The sequence below is a fragment of the Silurus aristotelis genome, assembly GCF_946808225.1.
Source record: "Silurus aristotelis genome assembly, chromosome: 27".
Taxonomy (NCBI): Eukaryota; Metazoa; Chordata; class Actinopteri; order Siluriformes; family Siluridae; genus Silurus; species Silurus aristotelis.
In genome coordinates, this window is record NC_139600.1 from 3,813,927 (window position 1) to 3,840,726 (window position 26,800).

At 41.5% G+C, this 26,800-nt stretch overlaps 1 protein-coding gene across 8 annotated transcripts in view; it reads left to right on the top strand.

The window, feature by feature from the left end:
* The first annotated feature begins 5,754 nt into the window (after nucleotides 1–5,754).
* Nucleotides 5,755–26,800, top strand: part of lcorl (ligand dependent nuclear receptor corepressor-like) — a 30,716-nt gene continuing 9,670 nt past the window's right edge. For 2 of the 8 annotated variants that reach the window (XR_014531917.1, XM_083532280.1), the window contains exons 1-6: nucleotides 5,781–5,920; nucleotides 9,594–9,659; nucleotides 10,167–10,246; nucleotides 10,484–10,598; nucleotides 13,137–13,328; nucleotides 14,509–14,581. Coding sequence is in view for 7 of the 8 variants with exons in the window: in XM_083532280.1 (XP_083388406.1) it covers nucleotides 5,824–5,920; nucleotides 9,594–9,659; nucleotides 10,167–10,246; nucleotides 10,484–10,598; nucleotides 13,137–13,328; nucleotides 14,509–14,581 (623 nt within the window). In the remaining variant the exon portion in view is untranslated. Of the gene's footprint in view, nucleotides 5,921–6,135; nucleotides 6,627–6,708; nucleotides 6,829–9,593; nucleotides 9,660–10,147; nucleotides 10,247–10,483; nucleotides 10,599–13,136; nucleotides 13,329–14,508; nucleotides 14,582–26,800 lie in introns of those variants that run through there. The other 6 variants (XM_083532282.1, XM_083532283.1, XM_083532281.1 and 3 more) reach the window with 5 other exon arrangements.

Here is a 26,800-nt window from a genome sequence, read left to right on the forward strand (position 1 = left end):
TGATTGATGGGAAAATGGCAGAAAAGATCAGCAGATAAGGTTTAGGAATCTACGTCCCTACGATCATCGATGCAAAAGAGTAAATGGCCTGTTAGGTCTTCACAAGGTCATCAATTCAGCAATCATTGAATAAGCGACCCGACTAAAAACGAAACGCATTCTGTCTCGCGCTCGCTTTGATTGTTAACCCTGTAACCTTGGAATATATATCACCGCTGCCTTCCCTGCCCCCAACCATTCACACACCCACCCACACACACACACACATATGCATACACAGCAATCCCAACGAGGCCAATTTAACTGCTTCTGATATGGTTGCCATAGGGATAAGGCACCGGAGATCAAAAGAATATTTCCAAATGGTCTGGGTGTGTGCAAAGGTTCAGTAGTTTTGAGTGTTTTGGAGATGTTTTCCCAAGTGTGTGTTATGCTGTTATCTCTTTACGAGGAGCATGTGTGGATTTTTTTTTTTTGCACAAAATTTTGGGAGAAATGCTTTAGTTCTGGAGCTGCAATCATTTCTGAAAAAGGGGTTCGTAGATGTAGCGGCGTATGTGTTAGAAATAAGTGGATTGTTTTCCATGTCAAGGTCTTTTTATTCATGCACATCTAGTTTTCCGGGGGGGGGGGGGGGGGGGGGGTGTTATGTTTTATTATTATTTTTTATATAACTTAGTGACCTTTACTTTAGCTCGGCATGGCATATATGAGAAAGAGAGAGAGAGAGAAAGAAAAAAAGAAAGGTGCTTTATACTTGTCACGTGTACATTAGGAAGCTGGAGTCAGATCTCAGGTTCAGCCCTGATACAGTGCCCCTGGAGCACAGAAGGTAAAAGGGCCTTGCTCAAGGGCCCAAAGCGTGGCATCTTGGCGATACTTGGCAACCTTCCCATCAGTAACCCAGAGCCTTAACCACTGAGCTACCACTTCCATTGTTGGTAAGAATAGGGAAGGAGAGAGGGAAAATTCCACTGACACCAAATTTAATTTCTAATTCAACATTTAATGCATTTTTGTTTTATTTTTAAGTTGTAATGTACATGTGAAATTCAAGGTGCGGATACGAGGAGAGGTAAAGGCATCGGACCCTGGTTTGGAAGGTCACAAGTTCAAATCCCAACAACACCAAGCTCCCACTGCTGGGCCCATGAGCAAGGCTTTTAACCCTCAAATACATAGCTGTAAGTCGCCCTGGATAAGACTCAAAGTATGGAGGCAAAAATATTTATTTTCATGCAACATTACATACGGCCCTGAATCAAGTTTGATTTTTGGCCTTTTATGGGAAAAAGGTTTCGCCAGCTGTGGATTGTTCTCAGACGATCATCATGCACAAGTTGCCGAATGCTTTCGACATTTTCAGGGGGTTGAACTCGTTGAAGGTCTTTCCGATCCCTCGTTGTCCTCCCGTGATGTTCTCCCGCTATTGAAGCACGCGTGGCGCTCAAAACACCTCGAACGACATGTTGCAGCATCTGCTACCGCTATTTATAGTCATGTGACATGGAACATGGATGGCTTTAATGCTGGGACCTCCCAAGAATGAGAAGTGGAAAAAACTAGTATGGATGCCACCAGGAAAGTGTGTGTGCTTGTCAGTTGACTTCCCGGTTTAGTAGTCAAGGCCCTGATCAGCGAGTCCGCCATTTTAAGGGCTGCCTCAATCACAAAGTCGATCGAGAGCACTGAAGTGGTGCTGCTTAAAAAGATCTCAAAATGCACCATAAAACCCAGGATACAACACAGCCATGTTTCCTTACTGCACATGACTAAGATAAATTGGTTTTTAGCCAACTTTCTCTACAAACGTGTCAAACACACTGCTGTATAACACGTTAAACAAGAGCGTTTGCCCTCAAACGTACTTAAGTATCCCAGTATTGCCACAAGACTCTTTGCTTAATCAACTCAGGTGAGGTGACTCTGTTACTCTGAGCCCAAAACCTTCTTTTCAAAGACTTCCAAAAATCGTGTAAACAAGGCGACGGGTGTTGTCTCGAGTTCGAGTGAGGGGTTTCTGCATCATTTATTCCTCTCAAAATGTTCTGCCGAACCGACGCTGAACTGTAGGTTCATGGAAATCTGATACCATCACGCGGCAATCGAAACAAGTTCAAAACAGAGCGCTCGCTCGACCCTGATTGGTGGTTTGCTTCGTGTTTGACCAGTTACGTTTCTTTATTCACTCATAAATAAAAAAGGAACGACTGATTGCACAAAATGTAGTTGAGCTGAAAAAGTACGAGATTTGACTTTGAAATGTTGTAAAGTAAAAGTCTCCCCAAATGGAAAGACTCCAGTAAAGTACGGTAACTACTCAAGTGCAGTAACTACAATTTACTTAATTACTCTCCACCACTGAATATAAGTAGCTTGTTAGTGTGGCTCTCAAATGATTATTCAGTGTCATGTAACGAGAAACATGGCAGACGCTAATGCAGATTAACATGATGTTAATAAAATAAACAGGCAGACAAATCCCAATCGTAATCCAGATATTGTGAATGCAAAGAAAAACACGGGTCAGTCGATCAGCAAGCAACAAAAAAACAGGAAAATCTGAACGAGACGAAAAAACCCAGAACGAAGCCCAGAACAAAGGCTTGTTAGGTGGCAGAGAACGAAATTACCTGAACATATAATTACGTATACATACTCCTGGATGGAGTTCTTTGTATTTGGAGACCACTCTGTGAAGCTGGGGATGGTTCCACATCAAGATCCATGAGGATACCGAGCAACTCATGAGACAACAATGAGACTGGATTTGGATGTAATTAACATCGAAAGTCTGCTCCAATGGCTCACGAACACAGGTTGCATGAACATTTGTGCATTTAAGCACCTATTACTAAACAGAACATCTCAACCATGATGGAACTGTAATGACATTCGGTGATGAGGAGGGGTCCCTTTTGAGTGTGGTTCCTCTCAAGGGTTCTTCTTCCTCATGCCATCTCAGGGAGTTTTTCCTTGACACAGTCGCTCATTAGGGATGATTAGAGATGGTTGAGAACATTTTAACTTGATAACCTCTTTATTTCTGTAAAGCTGCTTTGGGACAATGTCCATTGTGAATAAACGCTCTACAACTAATGAAGTGAATTAAATGAGGGTGTAATTGGAAACAGGTGTCTTTAATCAGTAGGAGGGCGACTGTGAACTTGCAAGTGTGTGCTGGGAATTGGAGTCTGGCTATTTAGGCAGCCATGACTGAAGACAGCAGTGTCTTGTGGGAAATGGAGTTTGAGTCCTGTATTGACTTGAAACAATTTTTCAATGATTTAAAAAAAAACAAAAATCAATAAAAAAATAACCTACATCCTGTATGACACCATGACAGCACTAAATTTGTGATTATGCTAACACAGCTATATGACATAAAAAACATTTAAAAAACCTGAATATATTATATGTTCGGGTTTTTATCCCCATGTGTGGTGAGCTAGGACCCTTAAATGTAACCTAGGAAGCTGATTGAGACACCTCTTTGTGTCTTTTGTTTGCTCTGTCAGGCTGCAAAAATATAAAAAAGCCAATTTCAATGCTTTTTACATGAACTTTAAACATGAATGCAATATTTTGGACTGAAATTGCAGCAGAGCAAAGCAATATTTTTACACAGTAATGTTTCTGCATTTTGACACAAATAACATACGAGGTAGTATCAAAAAGTTTCAGGGCTAGTTTTGTAACACGCCAACAGATGGCAGCACAAGGCTGCATTCACAGTCACGGGGAGCACCATAAGTCAGAGTGGCAAGAGACATTGTCCTGTGTACAATGGGAGCTGTGCAACTGCTGCTATTCTGACCATGTGCATTACCACATCTGCTGTTCCGACCACATGCGCACTCTTTTGCATTTGGCTCCTGCGGACTTAGCCCTCTTCCCCCGAAGATGAAGATCCAGTTCAAAGTTCGCCGTTTTTGAAACCATTGTCAGAGCGAATCGCAGAAGCTGCTCGACACACTTCGAAAAGCCTCATATTAATATCAATAAATATAAATGGGCCAAGTATACAACTTTCTTATTCTTTAATATAAGATATAATAAGATTTTTTTGGTGTTTGGGGCAGTGCAGTCTACAAACCCAAACCCCCCATCAATAAACAATGGCGGTGACTCCAAGTTAATGACTGGAATTGTTTCAATTTTCAGGTCATCGCTGCCAGTTTTAATCTCTCCTTCAACCAATGAAGGAGTGTCTCATGGATGAATGGCTCAAGTTTTAAGTTCTTCACCATCATTTCTGTCCCAAATAACACCATGTGCTCTTTGAATGAATACTGCCCCCTAGCACTCACCACAGTGGTGTGATTATATAGTGATCAATTGCTTTGATTGATCAGATGCCTAATCCCACTACAGTTTGAATATAAGGCAAGGAAACTATGGACAGGAAACTTTGTACAGACGCCATTTATGGATCACAAATCCACCAATAACACCATCATCTCCTCATACCTCTGCAGCCATCTTGAGAACCTGGGGCAACATTACTCCATCCTTCCTTTGATACTGGACCTTCCTGGACCTGGACCAGATGCCTCTAGGTTATCAGGATAGGAAATCATACCTGCTTTATGTGCACCTTCAGAACTGGAGCCCCCAGGGTTGTGTCCTCAGCTCCCACTTACACCAGTGATTGTGCAAACAAGTTGGTAAAGATTGCGGATGATACACTGGTGGATGGCTTTTTCATTCAAATCCCTGAACATCATTAAGACTAAGTAGATGATTATTAATTATTAATAACCTGATCATTGAAGGTGTCACATTCAAGCTGGTGAGCAGCTTCAAATACTTTGGGTTCAGAGACACCCTGGCCTGGGACCAATAGGTGCTATTCTAAAAGGGGCGATGAGGAAATAAAAAAGACCATCAGGATTCTGCATTTAGCAGACCCCCTTATCCATAGTGACTAAGCAGATATATGGCCTGGATTTGAACTCATGACCTTCAGATGCAAAGTCCAATGCCTTAACCACTAAGCTACTACCTACTATTTACTACCAAGTACAACAAGAGCAGAACCAGGGCCAGGAGTGTGTGTGTGTGTGTGTGTGTGTGTGTGTGTGTGTGTGTGTGTGTGTGTGTGTGTGTGTGTGTGTGTGTGCGCGTGAGAGTGTGTGTGTGTGTGTGTGTGTGTGTCCGCAAGTGTGTGTGAGACTGCATTTGTGGTCGTGTGCACTTGTGAGTGTGTGCATGTGTTTGTGCATATGTGTGTGTGTGTGTGTGTGTGTGTAAGTGTTTATAAGTGTGTGCATCAAAACTCTATAGCAGGCCTATACTGGGTCTTAACTGGGTTTCTTGATTCAGTAAAATGGTTTTCACCTCCATATGTGAAATTCCTCTCTCTCTCTGTAATGCCACGAGTTGTTATAATGCGTTTTTGTATTGTAATAATGGTTTCTATAATTATGACGTGATAGTGGTGGTATTAAGAGGTCGATTAAAACTGGGAAAGTCTCCACTAAAGGCCCAGGTACCGAATGCACGGCCCGCCACTGTCTAATATTTATATATATATATATATATATATATATATATATATATATATATATGAGTGAGTTCTGATGTGTTCGACTGCACCGATCCGGTTTAGCTCCTCCTCCCCCTTCTGCCCCTCCTCTTCCTCCCGCGATTCTTTGACGCGTGTCAATCTCCGAGGGCGCAGTGGGAAGGAAGGCGCGTGACGTCGCGTGACGTCAGGCTCGGTAGAACTGTTAGGGAGGAGGGGGAGGAGAGAGGAGGAGGAGTAGGAGGAGGGGGGAGCGGGAGGGAGCGGGCGGGAGCGCGCGCGCGCGGACGGTCGGAATGGCGACGCGGTGCTGCAGCGCGAGATGCTCGGCTGAACGGAAAGGCTTCCGGCGCGAGCTCGATTCCTGGCGGCACAAACTCATTCACTGCGTCGGTAAGACCGACCGAGAGAGAGAGAGAGAGTGAGTGAGTGAGTGAGTGAGTGAGAGAGAGAGAGAGAGAGAGAAAACACCGATCCAGAGAACGGTGTGTGTGTGTGTGTGTGTGTGTGTGTGTCTGTGCGCGCGTATATGTTTGTGTGCGTGTGCGTTTCGATCAGACGCGCGCGTTTTATTACAACGGAGCAGTCACCCCCCCCCCACCCCCCACCCCTCTTTAACGAGCTCGCGCGCTAACAGGCTCGGTCTCTATGAGTACGGTAACGGCTAACAGTATAATAAAATCAAAAACCCTCTAAAACGGCGCTATAACGGAGGCTTAACTCGTCTCGGGCGACACCCGCGAACACAACTGACGCGTTATAAACGTGTAATAATGAAAAAAACGCCGCCGTTACAGGGTTCTCGCGTCATAACAACCTGAGGCGGCCCTCGGTGCTGCTAGCGCTAGCGGACACATAAAGGCCTCGGCTAGCTTTTGTGTTAGCGCGCATAACTCATAATTAGTGTACTTTAGCATAGATTAGCATTAGCAAAAAAAAAAAAAAAAAAAAAACGGCTGTCCAGAGCTCCATTTTCTTTTGTCCGTCAGATTTTGATCTTTTGGTTCGTGTTTTGAAATAAAATGACACTAAACCCGAAGTGAAGATCAGAAATGTTTATTAGAGGACTGGAGGTGTTTTTGAGGAGACTGTCAGCGCCGTGAGTTCTTTATTATTTATTACTATTTATCAGACATTACAGCGACAGGCTACATGCTAACCGGCCTCACGAACCGGTTTAACTCCGATATATCGCATTATTTCATTATTTCTCAAATATACAAAAGCAACGTTTGAGCCAAACCTTCATACACCGAGCTGATGTGTGTTTATACCTGAGAAACCGGTTTGTATAAACACCGGTATGTTATTCCTTTATCCTTTTATTTATTACCCGTTTACAATAAATCTATAGAATATTATTTATTATAAAATCATCATTGTAAACTGCAGAACATTTCACATTCGGTGTTTAGAGAGAAATTTATATCATTTCTAATTCTGTATCAGTATGACACGATTCACAATGAGTTGCTGTATTGCGATAACGATATGTCGGTATATCAATATTAATATATTACGATATTAATAGGTGCATCAGTATATTAATCGCTATAAAGCTCGACCGTTATTGGATTGAATATCGATAACCGGATTGGATCGTACCTGCCGATAACCGATTAATTAACTCTATTACAGAATATAAAGAAACAGTACGGAATCCTGAAAATGTGCTAAAGGAAATAAATCAGTATTTTTATGAATAAATATATTTGTGTAATTAATTTGAGTAAATCATAAATACAGCTAGTTCCTGTCTTGAGACGTCTCTGTCACGTGTCTACACAAGACTCTGACAGAGTCGTGATCAGTACGGGGAAGTAACAAATAACCGTACTGTATAAATTTAGACTATTATAGCATTTAGAGTTACAGTGAACTCAAACGCTCGATACTCGATTCGACTCACACATCCATGTGTTCAGCACCACCCATATTATAATCATATTATACTGTTTACATGCTGGTTTCTTGCGTCTCGATTTGCTCCTGTTGGTTTTTGCACAACATTGTGTTTATGTTTACAAGTTCGCTCGTGGTTATAGTCGGCGCTGGTATGCGTTTTGTGTATCTGTACAAGATGCACTTTATGTGGCGAGGACACGTACTTTAGTCCTGCGCTCTGTGTTCTGTGATGTTTTATGTAGCACCAGTTTTCAGGAGAAACCGTGTCTCAGTTCACTGTGTACTGCGTCAGCTATATAGGGTTGAAATGACAAACAAGCTTCTTGACTCTTGACAAGAGACAAGAGCTATAATTGGACGTGAAACACCAAAAAACACATGCGCTCTAAAATTAAACAACTGCTCTCTGTGCAGCGTGCAGTCTCACGTGTTAAAGAAAACGGCACGTGGCATCAGTGATTCGCTCTAGAGGCCGCTCCAGCAATCGACTCTCGATTAATCGTCATGTCACGATATTAATCTGTACGATTACGATATTAATCGTCATGTCACGATATTAACCAACATATCTCACTATTCATTGTTGAAAATGCTGTCTTCGGCCATGTCTACTTTTATCTCTTTCTCTGTTCTACAGAAACTAAAAGAAAACATTTTCCTTTGAATATTAGTTTTTTTTTTACATCTTTACACATGACTGAAAATATCTCTGATTTTGTACATGTCGGGTTTCTCAGATCACACCACACTGCGTTTTCAGATTTCAGGAGAATGTTTCTGAAAGATTTATCCAGATTTACTTGGACACGGCGTTTGGTAAACGTGTACGGTGAATCTTTAAGGTTACTACAGGGGTACGTGACAAGACAAGACCCTCTGAATCGAGTAAAAAGAAGAAGAATAGGCACCGGTCTATGGATATGTGAGAGAAAAGAAATCCAGTAATGAGCAAACGGTTCATGAAATCGTAATAGAAAAATGGTACGTTATACACAGTTTGGGTTCAGTTTTTTACTACAGGCAATTTGTCACAATGAAGCTTTATTCGGACCGGATTAGTTTTATTAAAAGGACGTCTCTAATACATTTTTTACACCTCGTCTCTGTGATACAACTCTCACATCTACACAGCAATAAAATGACCTCAAGAGAAGTGAGTTTTTTCACAGGGTGTATTTTCTACATATGTTTAGAGAAAAGAACCTAGAGTACACCGTCAACTTCAAAAAAAAAATTCAAATCCAGACTGTAACTTGGAGAGAAACACAGACGGCGGAAATAAAATCACATCCTGTAAAATAGAAACTTGCCCCATGAGACTCTGTTAGGTAGTGCTTAGGAAGATGTCTACAACCCCAGATAAAGGGATCGAATGCAGGGTCGAATCAGTGCCTCACACCCGGGGAGTGTCAGTCATTCACAAGCGTGAACAAATTCTTTACAACTATTTAACACTTTGTTTCACGCCTTAAATCGTGCATGGCAATGTGACTCGGATGCTCAAACAACACAAAGGATTCCTCTGTGTGCCCCCTTGTAAAGCGCACAGACTGTGTGATTGTTTAAAAGCCTGTTTTTCTGTGGACTTGCTCACAAATTTGGTGTTTATAAAAACAAAAAACCCCCCGGAAAATACCAGTCACTGCGTACTGAATCGCAAACTGGGAAAAAGTCACAAACACGGGCATCGACTTTCTCCGGAAAATGTGTATGAAGTGCATTATTTGGCAACGAATCATTTTCATCCATCGTGCTGTAGTTACTTATTAAAAGTCTTTTGAGTACAAAGGTACTTCATTGTATATACGACACGCACGCACGCGCAAAGCATTGTCTGATGATCTGAAACTCAATACCACCCTGTACTAATGCTATCTACCTTGTGAATTTTTTCTTTTTTTTTCTATTTTGATTCCCGTCCGTACCTGTTACCGTGGTTACATTTAGCCAGCTAATTGATTGACAAAGGGCGTGCGTAGCTTCCTTGTTAACGCCGGGTAATATCTTAACAGTGTTCTTCTGAAAGATGTTTAGTGGGGGTTGTCATGTGTAATTCCTGTCTTATTATTTATATATATATATATATATATATATATATATATATATATATATATATATGTGTGTGTGTGTGTGTGTGTGTGTGTGTGTGTGTGTGTTTCAGGGTTTGAGAGCATACTGGAAGGAATCTATGGGCCGAGGCTGTTGCAGGATCTCAGCATATTCGACAGTGAGTTATTCCTTACACATTTAATATTCCATATTATACACATTAGATGGAAGTTCTAACTGGTTTTTAATATCACCATGTTCTTGCGTTCAGTCCACGTAAATCCTATGAAATGGGTTGAAGCAAGTTAATTGTATGAAGAATTGAAACAGATCTAAACGCTTAGACGGCTGTAGTCCGGTGGTGTTTCAGAGTATTTAAGTGTGTTCCCCCCTAATTTTTATACACCGTAACTAAAAGAAGCCTGAAGCTGTTCTACTCTACTCTACTAATGAGTTAGGAGTCAGGCTTTTGCTTTGTGTGCTGTACAGTCTCTGTGCTCTTATACTATCCTCCTTCTCCTCTCCTCTCCTTCCTCCTCCTCCTCCTCCTTTTGTGCTTCAGTTGATCTGTTTAATGCAAAGTTTTTCCGAGGTTTTTTAAAGGAACTACAATTTCACTTAAGGTTTCTGCTTTGCTATTTTTAACGTCCGCGAGTGTCTCTGTGGGTGTATGTTTGCTTCTCAGATTGTGAGCCTGAAGCGACTGCCGATTGGTCGACAGATGTGCGCTGCTCCTTCTGTAACTTGCAGCTCGAAAAAATCAGTGTAAGTGTTCAGCAAATGTCAATACCACGAGAACGCGGTTTTCCAAAGCGTGTGTTTTTGTATTGTTAACACGGCGTCTAAACTCAGTGTCTGCTTCAGATTAATACATTCGAAAATGCCTTTATTCAGATCTACCTGTCGAGATCTTTCATATTTTAAGTGTATATTTTAACATTTACATATTTTAATCGTACCTTCGTTTCATTTCATGAAAAACAAATGTCTCTTTCGGAACAGGACCGCTTGCCTGACTCGCCCCCCCATGCCGAAACCCCCCCTCAGGGCATCAACACCTCAGACACACTCCAGTGCCAAGCAGACCAATTTCTGCATGCAGTCTTACACAAGAAAGGTAATAGGCACTGTACCACACACACACACACACACACACACACACACACACACACACACACTCATGACTTACGATAAATATTCATATTGAATAATGTAACACAACGAAGTTAAATCTTTTCTCTGAACATCTTTTGTAAGAGTGAAAAATCTCGTCCTGTCATAAAAGTATAGCACCTCATGATCACCGTATTTAACTTCAACTCAAAACTTCTCACTGGGAGAAAAAACTCTCTCGGAACACGTGAGATGCAGAAGTAGGCCGTTACTGGCCCTTTTTCTAGCCACGTTATAGACTGAGCTTAAACATGATGGCCAGCTCTCACTCTTCTCGTCTGGAGCTTGACGGCTCACATGTTTTCAATAGCAGTCTTAGAAATAACTCGAGTTGTCATGGTGATGAAATAATAATATCTCGGTGCCCTTGATGTCACAGACTCTTGTTTTAAAACTAGCAATTTTTTTAGCTTTGAAGCCGAATCAATTCTGCAGTGGGAATGCACAGAATAGTGCCTGGTTAAGCAGGACCTCCAAAACCAGCACTGACGCTTTGACACTGAAACAGAGTTTAACGACTTAGCCATGGCAATCTCATGTTTATTTATAGGATCACGGGCCTCCGTACAGCGTAACCCCATCAACTGAGTCGCATTCAGATTTTAAACAATCAAGCATGTTGAACCACATCGATTTAATGGAGTACTGGAACCAAGGTCCAGCTCGTGCCTTTAAACAGTGGTGAGGGCACCAAGAGACCCATAGCGGATTACAGACAAATAGAAAGTTCTCAAGAACTCGCTAAGAGTCAAGAATACCATTCATTAGATTGAAACAAAATTTAGCACACTATCAGTGTATTACACTTCAGAATGGCTGGCAACTGAAACCAGGGTTTATGGAGTGACCATGGAGATGGACCAGTACTATTCAATGATTGTTGGGAGGGTTCTGTTCATTCTGCAAGGTCACTTATATGTCTCAGTCCTTCTCTGGGGTCACATATAGACTTTAAGGAAAGACTAGTTCCTGTGAGTGATTCTAAAGTGAGAGTGAGAGGAAGAACTTGTGAGTGACAATGGGGAAGGACCAATAAGAGCGAGGGGCACTAGTGAACCTGTAAGGAACCCAAAGGAATGACTATTCTGTGATTATGGCCAGGATGCTAAGATGACACTGGAAAAGATATACCACCTGTAAGTGACTCTGGAGAAGGACCAGGACTTGAGAAAGACACGAGCGACCCTGTGGAAAGACTGGGACATTTAAGTGACCTGTGAATGACCCTGGGAAGAACCAGACACCTGTGAGAAACTCTCAGTGCTGTGAACTCAGGCACCCCTGAACCTGTGGTTTGGGGGAAAGGCCAGATGTTGGAGAGAGTTTGGAAAAGGTTCAAGGCCTTACTCTGGAACAGAACAATGTTTGTCAGTAAGTCGCTATTAGCAGCTGCCAAAGGACTGTTGCCCATGAGAGAGAGAGAGAGAGATAGATAGAGAGAGAGAGAAATGAGTGATATTAAGGAAGGACAGGAACCTGTGTGTGCTGGAAAGAAACTGCATTCCTGGTTATGGTTGGGAAAGGCTCAGGAACTCACCCTTCTCAAGCTCAAGGATCAAGGCCAGGGAAAACATTGAAAAAGGCTCTGGAGCTGAGACAGGCATAGCATCAAGAGACAGAGGCTGCCAAAGATGCTGAGCCAAGAAGATGAACAGAGCCTGAGACAAAGTAACTAGCTGGAGCAGATTCAAGGCTAAGAGACAGATTAGAGACAGAAACAGAGCAGAACAGAAGGGATGCAGGAATGGAGAAGAACAGACACACAAACAGCAACAGTGATGTGGAGGCATGGAAAGGACTGGAAAGTCATTATTTAATTAGAAGCTAAGGCACATGCCTGCGAGACGGAGCTAGATTTAGAGGACACATTCTGTGCAGCTGTAGTTCTCGAAAAAGCACTGGATCTCTGCCTAGCATATGCTGGCTGTATCATAACGATTCCAGAGGGTACGAGGTGGTATCATAACGTTTAAAAACTAATGGTGTAACTGGTGCTCTTCTGACTATGTGCATTAACACGTCTGTGATTTCGTCACGGACAGCAAGTTAGAGCAAAGCGCAAATGTGCAATCGTGAAACGTGGCAAATCTGCCAGAAAAATAAAGTACTTTCTAGTAAACAGAGCTCGTCTCGAAACCAGACCCAAGATGCATTCGTTACATTCGGTTGCTCACCCTCGAGCCTAACTATCAAGTTCCAGACCAGATGAAGTAAAGTCAGAGAGCATTTGCTTTGTGGTGGTACAACTTCTCCACTACCAGCCCTGACTGTAGCATGAGCACCAGTTCAGCTTAAAAGTAAATGAGTTTGCGGTTAACAAGGTCTCAATCTAATTAAATGAAAACTTGGTTTGTTTTCCCAGTCCTAGGAGTGACGCCATCTGGTGGGGGTACAGGGTGAAGCACAGCTTCTTGAATTGTTTACTGTGAAATTGCCCTCGATAACCGATATGTTAACTGGAATACCATGTTATATCACCCAGAATTCCCTGAGAGCTGCGACCCCATTATTCCGTTGGCTGCGCAGGAGTTGATGAGGAAGATGATTCGCCAGTTCGCTGTTGAATATGCGCATAAAATTCAAACAACTGAAAGCCAGAATGCCATCACACAAACAGAGCCAGATGGACCGCTGGACCTGACGCTCAGCCGCAACACACAGTGTGCACAACAAGGTAACTAATACGCCACCTGTTATATCAGATCTGAATCTTCGAGCGACGGGTGAAGACCTACTGTTTGTTTTGTGTCTTCATGTATAAAGAATATAGTGCTAGAATTCTTCTCCACAGAGTTCAAGGCTGATGGTGTCCTTTGTGTATAACAGAGTGAACCAGTGTTGATCTCGTCGTTAATAGAATTAATGTAACGTATGCGTATTCAAACCGTGTCGGTACAGGACTTTCGGGACAGTGCACACGTGTACCGAACCCAGTCCTTTTTACGTGCATATTAAGTGGCGGATCACAAGTTTGTTTAGTCTCCGCCTCGCACTTTCAGCGCAGTGTCACCGTGGCTACTCGATCCGTACCGCAAACTCGAATTTTTGTTCTGTGCGTGCGAGTAATCGCTGCCACTTCCTGTCATTGCCAACGTTTTTACGACAGTCTAGCGCTATGGATTCTTTAGTGTTTCATGTACAGCTTCAAGAATTTCTCTCAAAAGGAGAACATCCTGACAATTCCGCATATCGAGGGAGTGAATGAATGACAGATGGAAGGAATGAAGACATTTGTTAAAGTATGCTGATATAAGCAGAACAGTTAAGTAGATCATATTTTTTTAGAAAATTCAATATTACATGCAACAAACACACACACACACACACACACACACACACACACTGTATCTGTATTACCCAAATGGGGTCTGACAAATGTAAACAAATTGAAATGTTCTATATATTTAATTTTATTTAATCAATTTAATTTGTGCTAATTTAATTGATTGCTCAATTTAATCACTATAATAAAAAAAGTATGTGGCAGTAATTTGATTTATTCTATTTAATTTTTATGTGTTATTTAAACCAAGTAGGAATTTTATTAAAAATAGTTTTTAAAATGTAAACTGTTGGTGTTCACAAATGTTAATAATAATAAACTGCTTTCACGACCGAGGTACATACCAAAGGGACGTGTGGATTTTGTGTACCGTTTACACACCCGTAATAAAGACCAGAAGCATTTTTGTACGTCGCTCTGAAAACAGGCGTCTGCTAAATGCTGTAAATGTAAATGAATAGTTTGGGTTTCAAGGTTGATTTGATTTGCAGTTCTCTCCAGTTGCAAACACAAATGAGTGTCAGTGGTTTTTTGTTTTATTAACTCCAAGCCTGATGTTCTGTCGTCCCAGCAGATGGCGTTCTCGACCTCTCAAAGAAGAACACACCGTCTCTGAACACCCTCACGCAACAAAGACTATCAGGGTGAGTCAGTTATTAACACTAGTAGTTGTTGTTTGATTGCGTGTGTGTGTGTGTGAATTCCTTAGTGCTCTAATTATGTCGTTAATGTTGTGCGAACGAGTGTGTTACTCAGGGTGTGTGTTGTGTCGCACTGAAGGGTTGACTCTTTTCTCACTTGTTGGACGGTAACGTCACGTGTGTGTGTCAGGGCTTTCAGAGAGCTGCACAGACAAAAGTTATCGCTTTATTTCCGTTTACTCGTTATAAGCTTCAGACTAAAAGATAAGCAGGAGCCAAACTTACACACACAGAGACGCAATTACACACACACACACACACACACACACATAAACACACACACACACACACACATAAACACACACACATAAACACACATAATGTACGGCCCAAAGTGTGAGGCTGTGTGTTAAACACATAAATAAGAAGCGAGTGATGTTACCAAAGACAAGGCGGTAAAGGAGTGGACCCTGAGTGCTTCCTGTCGTTCGTCAGCTCACTCGTGCGTTTCTCGTCCTCCCACCCACCAGGAGACCGATCAGAGACGAGCGCCTGGGCCGCAGCACTCAGTTTGCCGACGGTTTGCTCTCTAAAGCCGTGAAGGACGTTCGCTCCGGCGCGCTGGACCTTCACAAAGCTGCCATACTATACGGAATACCTCAGAACACACTACGCCTCCATGCGGATCACACACACTCCGGCACGGCGCCCCTGGCGCTCGCCAACCACAACGGAGTGACGCCGTCCCGCACAGCTCCGCACACAGGTGAGACCAAAACACCTACATCCTGGACTCGGGCCCGGTCTGACCAATCAGAGCGCAGCAAGCCGTCGACGGAGAGCGCGGCGGCAGCATCGCTGCTTCATCGGCTGGTGTGCGAGCTACGAGACCGCAGCGGCGACGCGTGCAACACTCCAGCAGGGGGCTCTGCGCTGCTCCGCATCCCTCAGGTGCGTCCAGGCGTAACGACTCCTCCCTCCGACCTCAGCGGCCTTGTCGATGCCGTTTACCTCAACAGTAAGACCTCGGATCGCGTCAAGATCCTCCTCCCCAAACACAGCGACTGTAGCTCCACCCTCGAGTCCCGTCCCCTGCAGGGGGATGTCCCCCCGCCGTGCGTCTGCACCAGGAGCGCCGGCGGGAGCGCGAGCGCGGACGAATGCGTGGAGGAGGGCGAGCGGCGCGACAAGCAGCCACGGAAGAAGCGCGGGCGCTACCGGCAGTACGACCACGATATCCTGGAGGAGGCTATAGCCATGGTGATGGGTGGGAAGATGACGGTGTCTAAGGCGCAGAGCGTGTACGGCGTCCCGCACAGCACGCTCGAGTACAAAGTCAAGGAACGCATGGGGACGCTGAAGACTCCGCCCAAAAAGAAGCCCCGCCCACCGGAACCAGGAACCTCAGGGATAACGCTGAACGCCTCGAAACGGTTTTAAACCTCAGTACTGCGATTAACCTCACTACTGCCTGCACACACACACACACACACACACACACACACACACACACACACACACACAGCTTATTTACTCAAAACACACACACTCACAAAAAGCCTCGTACAAACTAAGGAACTCGTAATGACGTAAACTTGAAAACGCATACTATTTACACACACACACACACACACACACACACACACACACACACCTTTATTCAGGGTTTCACTGTGCAGATCTGTAAGATATAAATTGTTCTATTTAAACTGCAAAGCACTGTTCAGTTCGAACTGAAGGATTCATTCAGGTCTGATTTTTAGGGAAGCTAATTCGCTCGCGCTTTTTCGACGCTGCGTTAACGCCTGCACAGCGATAAGGTGTTCATCGCTCAGAGATTGTATTTAATGATGTAAATTATTTATTTCCCCCCAAAAAACACACAAACTCTAACACAGTGCGTGTATCTGCTGTTCAGGAAAAAACGTATGGGGACCGTAACACGTATTTGTTTTTTTTTTTTTTTTTTTTTTTTTGGCGTAACACACACTCTGTGTAACATGCACTTAGTTTAGTGGAACACACTCCTTTTAATATGACAAACACAGTTTAGTGTAACACACACACACACACACACACACACACACACACAATCGCGGGTTTTACTATAATATACACAGTAATACTTAGAGTTTAATGCAAAACACAACCATTTTAGTGTAACACACACACAGTTTAGTATAACAAATTAGTGTACACTAGGTTTATTGTAACTTACCATTCAGTATAACACACACACACACAATTTAGTGTGTTGCTGTTTAGCGCAACACACACTTTTTTTATACTACACACTAATTTAATGGTAACACACTCAGGTTGGTGTAACACTAATTTAACTCTCAGTTTAATGTAACTCCTTTGGGGAAGTGTGTTTATGGTGTATAGTGCTCAGTTTAAGAATGTGTGTGTGTGTGTGTGTGTGTGTGTGTGTGTGTGTGTGTGTGTGTGTGTGTGTGTGTGTGTGGCATAAAAACACAGTGTAGAGAGGTAACATACTTGAAAGGTGTGTGTATTGCATGTAACAGCCAGTGTAGTAAAACGCAGACTCAGTTTTGGAAGGTGTGTGTACACAGTGGGCGTTGGTGTGTGCATCGTGAGTGAGATGTGTGTGTGTGTGTGAAAAGCGGAAGAATCACATTTGGTGATCATTAGCGCAATTTTTTTCCGATACTAGTATGTGGTGATGTCATCAGTGGCGATGCATCAGGTGAGTTATTTATGATTAGACACCGATAACGCTGTCTGTGTTAATGACACTGCGTTCAGTTTTTACTATGAGCATTTAGGCGCAGGTTTTTTTTTTTTTTTTTTAAATACGCTCTTAGGTGTAAATCACTTTGCTCTGTGTGTGTGTGTGTGTGTGTGTGTGTGCATGTGGGTGTGTGTGTGTGCAATTTTTTCTAATCGGTTAATATTAATTTTAGCACTGAACATTGACGGAAAACCTCACTGGTACAATAACCACTACCGTAAAACCTCACTGAGATAATTAACACTGCAGTAACATAAAGGGGATGATGAGTATCCACCCCAAAACCTGACATAATTAACACACTGTAAATCCTCATTCAGAAAATTTACACCACCTCAAACGCTCATTTAGATAAGTAGCACCTCATTCTGATAATTAACACCACCTCAAAACCTCATTTGTATAATTAACACCACTGTAAAACCTCATTCAGATAATTAACACCACTGTAAACCTCATTTTGATAATTAACACCCCCTTAAAACCTCATTCGTATAATTAACACCACTGTAAACCTCCTTTTGCACAATTAAAACCACCTCAGACCCTCATTTAAATAAGTAGCACCCTATTCTGATAATTAACACCACTGTAAAACTTTATTCTGATAATTAACACCACTGTAAAACTTTATTCTGATAATTAACACCTCGAATCCACTGTAGAACCTCATTCAGATAATTAGCACCTCCTCGAATCCAATGTAGAACCTCATTTAGATAATTAACACCTCCTCGAATCCACTGTAGAACCTCATTCAGATAATTAACACCTCCTCGAATCCACTGTAGAACCTCATTCAGATAATTAGCACCTCCTCGAATCCACTGTAGACCCTCATTCAGATAATTAGCACCTCCTCGAATCCACTGTAGAACCTCATTCAGATAATTAACACCTCCTCGAATCCACTGTAGAACCTCATTCAGATAATTAGCACCTCCTCGAATCCACTGTAGAACCTCATTCAGATAATTAGCACCTCCTCGAATCCACTGTAGAACCTCATTCAGATAATTAACACCTCCTCGAATCCACTGTAGAACCTCATTCAGATAATTAACACCTCCTCGAATCCACTGTAGAACCTCATTCAGATAATTAACACCTCCTCGAATCCACTGTAGAACCTCATTCAGATAATTAACACCTCCTCGAATCCACTGTAGAACCTCATTCAGATAATTAACACCTCCTCGAATCCACTGTAGAACCTCATTCAGATAATTAACACCTCCTCGAATCCACTGTAGAACCTCATTCAGAAAATTGTTACCACCTCAAAACCTCATTTGGATAATAAACACCACCTCAAAACCTCTGTAGAATCCACTGTAGATCCTCTTTGGGATAATCAACTTTGCTGTGAAACCTTGTTCAGATTAACACCACTTCAAAACCTCATTCGGATAATTAACCTCAAAACCACTATAAACCTCTCTCAGATCATTAACGCTACTGTAAAACCTCACCGAGACAACTGACATCACTGTGTTAACTGTGATGATTAACACTGCAGCAAGACTTTACTGAGATAAAGCACTTCATGAAACCCCTCAGAATTTTTGCTGTAAAAAAATACTACTAGTTACTTAACACCATGCGGAAATCCAGTGCAGTGACATCACCGGGACTGACAATTACCAGTGCAGTGAATCTAAACAAAGCTAATTAACACTGCAGGAAAACACTTTGGGACAATTAACATGGCATTAATCACCTTTATGGGACAACTGACACTGCAGTCAGTGCCAAGAGATACGATGAACACTGCGTTAGGATAGACCCTGCAGTGGAAACATGTTCGAGCTGATTAACACTGTAGTAGAAACCCCCTTTGATTGGGATAATTAACACTGGAAAACATAAACACTTAAATACTGGAGTAAAGATGTTATGGGGACACTGAAATCCAAAACGAGTAATTATACTGTACCGTCGTCTTAGCGTCATAATTAAGAGCTCGTTTGAATACTTAACGCCATAGTGAAGTACTGATGCTGCAGATCCGCACTCAGACCACGAACCCTGCAGTCCTGGAGAACACCGGGAGACCGAGCACTGCAGTGAACCTCACCGAGACGATTAACACTCCTGCTGAACCTCATGTAATTAACGCTGCTGACTTTAACGCTCATGTCGATGTGATTGTGATTTTTCTGCTGCAACCAAATGAACCGTTCAGGGCGACCTCACTTCGCACAACGTTGCTGTACTGACGTCTGTAACACACCACATAGAGTGTGTGTGCGTGTGCGTGTGTGTGTGTGTGTGTGCGCGTGCATGTGAGCGTGTTTTATTCAGGGCTAATCTGCAGCGCTGCTCGTGTCTGACGTGTCTTTATGATTGTTTATTTTATTCTCAAAGATAGCATACGTGTATTTAACACTGTAACATGAATACTGTACACACACACACACACACACACACACACACACTTTACACACTTGACTACGGTGTGTTCACTGCATGAACCTTTTTACTGATTCTACTAGAAGTTTTAATTGAAGTCGTAAAAATGATCAAGGGATGAGATTTGGTTGCACTTTACACAAGCTGCATACACAAAGACTCACACACATACACACACATACACACACATATACAGTATTTCACAAAAGTTAGTGCACCCCTCACATTTCAGCAACAATTGTAGTATTTCTTCTCAAGGGACAAACTATAGAAATTAAACTTGGATATATTTTAGAGGAGTCGATGTGCAGTTTGTATATCAGTACAGATTTACTGTCCTCTATAATTTACTCAACATACAGCCATTATTGTCTTAATAACTGCCGACAAAAGTGAATACACCCTCCGTGATAACAGCTGTACGTCGGGTAACAACGTGTTCAACATGGTACCTCATGGTAAAGACTCTGAGGATTAGAATTGTTGCTCTTCACTACGATGGTCTTGGCTATAAGATCAGTAACATCCTGAAACTGAGTTACAGTACAGTATCCAGGGTCATACAGGAGACTGACATTTTGAAGCAGAACATGATGCTCTTCCTTCAGGGCCGAAACCAGCAGTTTTCCAACATAAAAACGACCCCGAACAACTGCCTTGCTGAGGAACCTGAAGGTGATGGTAATAGAGTGGGAAAGTATGTCTCCAGACCTGAACCCTATTGAGCACCTGTGAGGATCCTCAAGCAGAAGGTGGAGAAGTGCCATGTGTCCAACATGCAGCAGCTCCGTGATGTCATTAAGGAGGCGTGGAAGAGGATCCCAGCAACAACCTGTGCAGCTCTGATGAATTCCACCCCCAGGAGGATTAAATCAGAGCTCGAGAATGATGGTGCTCACACTAAATATTCAGTTTTAACACGTATTCGTCTATAGTATTGTCCCTTGAGAAGATAAACTAAAACAGTTGCTGAAATGTGAGGGTTGTACTCACTTCTCTGAGATACTGTACACACACACACACACACACACACACCTATGTTTAATGCTAAACAGTTTAAAGTGCAGCCGCGAAAATGAAATGTGAATTTTGTGATTCAGGAATGCGCTGTTTAATGAGACGTTTAATGACGTGTTCGTGTTCGTGTTTCGTGAGAATCGTGTGTTTACGTTATTTATAAAAGAAAGCCACTCGGGTTTCCGCCATGTAAACTGAATGTTCCGACATCAGTGCCTGTCATTACCCCTTCATCTCGAACGAACAGCTTTATACGTGTGGATTAACACCACGTGCGGGAGTTCACGTTTTGGAACAGGCACAGCGTTCGTTTAAAAAGCAGACGATTCGGATTCAGTTTCGACGCGAATCGATTCCTCTCTTCGTCACCGACACGCTCGGGTTCACGCCGATCGTACACGTGTATACACGTGATCACACATGATAAGCTCCACTCAGAGATCGGTTGCCTGACACGGGGGGCTTTTCCGGGTCCTTCTCGAGCCCTATTTCGGAAGCCAAAAAAAAAACAAAGTTTGGTGCTGAGAGTGTATTATAAAGCCGATAATATCAGAAATTATATATAAATATATATAAATATATATAAAAAAAAAAGATGTCAGGCTATTTAAAAACGAAGTATCGGCGACGTCCTTTAATCCGCATTCGAAAACGAAACCGGAGACGTCATTTCAGTCTGCTTTAAAACTCCTCTTTATTTCACGTTTTTATCCTTTTTTTTTTTTCTATTTTCGGCTCAGCTTTTTAAACGCGTTCAACGATTTATTTATTTTTTTCGGACCACATTAATGTAAAAACGTCGTTCCGTAACGATGAATTCAGGTAAAGAAACCAAATTTGATTCTTGAGTTTGGTTAATGTAGCCATAAAAAGTAAAATCCTCAGGGTGAGAGTACAGAGACCAGAGTTAATAATAAACCTGCCCGCTTCGTTTTTTTTTTTTTTTGGTTTATTTTTTTTTGTTTTGTGTGAGTGTGTGTAATAATTTAAGGCTAATTTAATTTCTGTGTTGCGTATTAATTTAATCTTTGTGCAATGTAAACCGTTTTTAGGATAGTGCATTATTTTCATTTCAAGGTTTGTCATTTCATTTTTATAATTTTTTTTTTTTTTACACTCAGGGCTTGAAATTAACCAACCGTTTAACTAATTGTACAGCAAAAAAAGAAAGAAAAAGAAAAAAAGAGTGAGAGAGAGAAACACTCCCGGCCACAGCACAGACTCCGTCTCTAGTTCTCATGATGACTGAAATGAAGTGTTATTATTATTATTATTGCTATATGTTGTATTTATTCTGTCTCTGCAGTGACCTTTTTTTTTTTTTTTTTTTTTTTTTTTTTTTTTTGAGAATTCTTTAACTTTCCGGGACATTCCAGCGTTTTTTCAGCTTCTGCACATTTTGATTACCGGCAAGAACGTTTTTTTGTTTTTTTTTCTTTGTCTTTGTGAAGTTTGAGTCCAGAGTTTGGTCCTGGATCACATCAGATATAAAGTACGAGTTGAATTCTGAGTAAAGTGTTTGGTTGATGTAAACGACATCTGATTGCTTAGAATCGTTTTGAATCGGTGAAAGAAGTCTCGTATTCGAGTTATACATATATAAAAGCAGGTTTTTATAAAAAAAAAAAATTTAAGAAAGAATGAAAGAAAAAGAAAGAAAGAAAGAAAGAAAGAAAGAAAGAAAGAAAGAAAGAAAGAAAGAAAGAAAGAAAGAAAGAAAGAGAGAGAGAAAGAGAGAGAGAAAGAAAGAAAGAGAGGTGCTTTATACTTGTCACAACATAGTGAAATTCTTTCTTCGCATATTAGGAAGCTGGGGTCAGCCATGATACAGCCCCCCTGAAGCACCGAGGGTTAAGGGCCTTGCTGAAGGGCCCCAAGATTAACAGCTCGGCGATACCAGGGCTTGAACCCCCGACCTTCCGTTTAGTAACCACAGCTTTAACCCTTAAGGTTCTGGGTTTCTGATAGCTTAAGAGTTTGGAACCTTCGAGCACAAAAATGCCACAGTTCACACAGGATCCCTCTGTAAACTCAAACCTCCGATGAAACCAGGAATCGTTTGCGCGTGAAAACGCAAAGAGTAAAAAAAAAAAAATTTCTCACAGGAAACGTGTCAACATTCTTTTTAGTCAATCGAGTGTAGACCACAGAAAATCCTGGAATCAAGCTTTTTTTATATATATTTTTTAATCACGTCGTATCGGTCTCACACCTCCGCACCACTCACGTCGTCACGTGCGACATTTTAGAGAATTTTACACAGAAGACTGTGCGTAACCTTTTTAGCGCGATTTGTCGCTAAAACCAAGAGCAGGATAGACCCGCGAACAGAACCGCATTCGGACGACGTGATGTTTAATCAGGACGCGCTTTAACGCGGCACGTGTGATGGCGTGGTGTTTAGAGCGCTAGGGGGTAATATCGGGGGTTTTTTTTGTTTTGTTTTTCACTTCATTTCTGCACTTAGATTTGATTCCTATTTTCCTCTTTCAATGTTTGTGTATTTTTTCGGTGTTTAATCAGGAGAAGACTTGACTGTGTTAAGCTTTATAGTGTTCGAGTTTGTGTTGAAGCACTTCATTGTTTTTTTTTAAATGTGAACCGTGTTCTGCATGCTTTTATTCTAGCTCTTTATAAAGTTCTATTTCTCCAATTGTGATGATTAATTATTAATTGCATTTCTTCTTCTTATTACCATCATTATTATTATTATTATTATTACTATTAATCAGAGAAGGGCTTTTCGCTCAGCGAGTCCACTGAACACTCCCGAATCTTTAACATTTAATTTATAAAGCTGATAAATAATTCTTATTGATGTTAATGTATAATGCTCGCTTTCATTTCAAATAATTTAAATAAAAAAAAAAAAAAGTCTTTTAAAAAATGCTATGACAATAAAGTGCATTAAAATCTTTGTCTATCTTCATGTACTGTTTAATGAACACGACTGAAATATAATTATACGCGTCCACTGAACAAGGCTGGTGTGTGTGTGTGTGTGTGTGTGTGTGTGTGTGTGTGTGTGTGTGTGTGTGTGTGTGTGTGTGAGGACATAAAAAGCCAGAATAATTCACAAAAAGTTTGGAAACCTGACCATAAGATTGTTTTTCCACATTTTGTCTCTATTCGCTCTTTTAATGACCTTCACTCTTCGGTGAAAACGGTCCACTAGATGTTGGCATGTGCTTGTGGAGATTCGTTTAGCCAGTTAGTAAAGTCAGGTGCTGATGTAGGCGAGGTGGTGAGGAGACCTGGGGTGAAGTCAGCGTTCACATTCTCACCAAACGTGTTCAATCGGGTTAATAAGTTCTTCCGCTCCCACCCTTGTGAAGCAGATCTTCATGGAGCTGGCTGTGTGGCTTCATGGGAACAGGTTTGGCTCTACTACTTCGAGTGAAGGAAAAAATTGAAGTACAATTGTGTGCCTCCAAGTTTGAGGTAAATGTTTGGGGGAAAAGTCATGTGTCCAAATACTTTTGTCCAAACGTTTCTACACTGTGGGAAAAGTAACCTAAAACATAATTGTGATAAAGAATGCTAATAAAAGATTATAAAATTTGCATAATGAAACAGAAAAAAAAAAATAAAACGGAATGAATTGCGATTATACAAAGTTACACAAGGCCACGTTGTGTTGTTTCATGTCTGTTTCTTTGCTTTGTTGAATATTTTTGTCAAAATCTACACAACGAGACAGTGGCCCGGGACGACAATCAATCTGGAATTGAAGTGTCCATCAGGGAACAATGGAAAACCTGAACAATGACGGAACTCTAATGAAGAACGTTCAGTGTTGAGGATGTGGACGGGTCCCTGATTGTGTCTGGTTCCTCTAAGGGTTTCTTCCTCATGAAGTCTCAGGGAGTTTTTCCTTCACCACGGTCACCACTGGCTCATTAATTAGAGATCGACTTCTAGGTGTGAATTTATAATTGTAAAATGTATATTTGTAATTTATTCATTTCTGCAAAGCTTCTTTGGGATGATGTTCGTTGCTAAAAAGTTCTACAAACAAAGAATGAAACAGATTCTACAACACCAAAGATACAAAAACGATTGACTTTTACGTCCCGGTTTGTGTTTTGATACGAACGATCAGATCAAACGCCGTGTTTAGGTTCAGACGTAGGAAACGGAACACAAACCCTGTAAACACACCATATACTCAATTTCAACACTATTATCCTGTAATCTATTGAATTGAAATTCATCTCGCATTCAAAACAAACCGTAATACAGTCAATGTATGATTCGTCAAGTCAAGTTTATTTCTATTGCGCTTTCTACAAGACATTGTCTCAAAGCAGCTTTGCAGAAATCAACAGTGAAGGTGAATGGTGTGCATTTATCCCTGATGAGCAGCCGTGGCAACTGTGGTGAAGGAAAAAATCCCTTAGATGTTATGAGGAAGAAACTTTGAGAGGAACCAGACTCGAAAGGGAAACCCATCCTCATTTGGGTGACATCAAGAGTGTGATCATAAATCTTTAAACAATACAGAATGAAAACATGAAGGAATACGAGTCAAGCAAACTAAATGCACACTTAATAGTCAGAACTGAAAAATTGACCATGATGGGAAATGTAATTATTATTAAACTGCGTTAGATTATATATATATATTCATTTTAAAATCCACCTGTCTCTATGTGGTAAACTGCACTTTTGGACCAGGTAACTTACAGTTCAGAACATTTTTGTACGTTCTTCTGGTAAGGTAATCCAGAATTCATTTTTTCATACGTCATGTCTGGTTGAAAACTGCAGCTAATCCAAGATCAGTAAATTATGCTAATACTATACTGCATGGCAGACACTCTTATTAAGAGTTTTGCTCAAAGGCCCATGGTTCTCGTTCCTCTTTTTTCATTTACATGTATGGCATTTTTTTTTCTGAGCAGAGTATTAAGGAGGACGCTCAAGGGCCCAGCGGGTTGTGTTGGTATTTGAACTTGTGACCTTCCGATCCAGAGTCCAATAACCTTAACCACAGAGCTACCACGTCATATCCGGAGGTCTTGAGTTCAAATACCAGCCACAGATGCAAGGACCTTAACCCTGTATCAGCTGTATGAATGAACCTTGGGGGAGAAAAATATTATTGATAAACACTTACACTCTTCCTTCCTCAAGCACATATTTATCTAATTAGGCATGATCAGATAGCTGTGTGTGTGTGTGTACAGGAGGGCAGGTGTAGATATGAGTGAAACCATCCATCCATCCATCCATCCATCTGGCCCACTGGTAGGCCCAGAAATATTTGGACAGCGACACAATCTTCAGGATTTGGGCTACGCATGTCACCACATTTTCTAAAGACCGCTGATCCAGTACTGGACCGGCTTCTGTAGATGTTTTTTTGGCCAAGTCTAATCTGGACTTTCTATTTTTGAGGCTAATTAATAATTTTTTTCCATGCGGTGAACCTTCTGTATTTGCTTCCATGAAGTCTTCTCTTTATGGTAGACTTAGATACTGATACACCTACTTTCTGCAAAGTGTTCTTTACTTCGTTGGATGTTGTGAAGATGTTTTTCTTCACCATGGTAAGGATCCTGTCATCGTCCACCACTGTTGTCTTCCGTGGACGTCCAGGCCTTTTTAAGTTCCCGAGCTCGCCAGTATGAGAATGTGCCAAACTGTTGATTTGGCCACCCCTAAAATTTCTGCTCTCTCTGATGGATTTCTACAGATTTTTAATCCTAATTATGGTTCCACTTCTGTTGAGAGGGTTTTTGACCGCATGTTGAGATTCACAGCAACATCTTCCAAATAGAACTGTCATACCTGGAATCAATTCCAAAACTTTTATCTGCTCAATTAATGGGGGATTAATGAGGAAACAGAGAATGCAGCCCATGAAATAGCGTTTGAGGCAATTGTCCAATTGCTTTTGGTAAAAAAAAAAAAAAAGGCTGTAATTCCTTGAACCTTCTTCCAATTTTGATGTGAATATCCTTAAATTACGGCAGAGAGTCTGCACTTTAATGCCATATCTATTATAGAACTGTATTTCGAATAGGTTTTGGTAA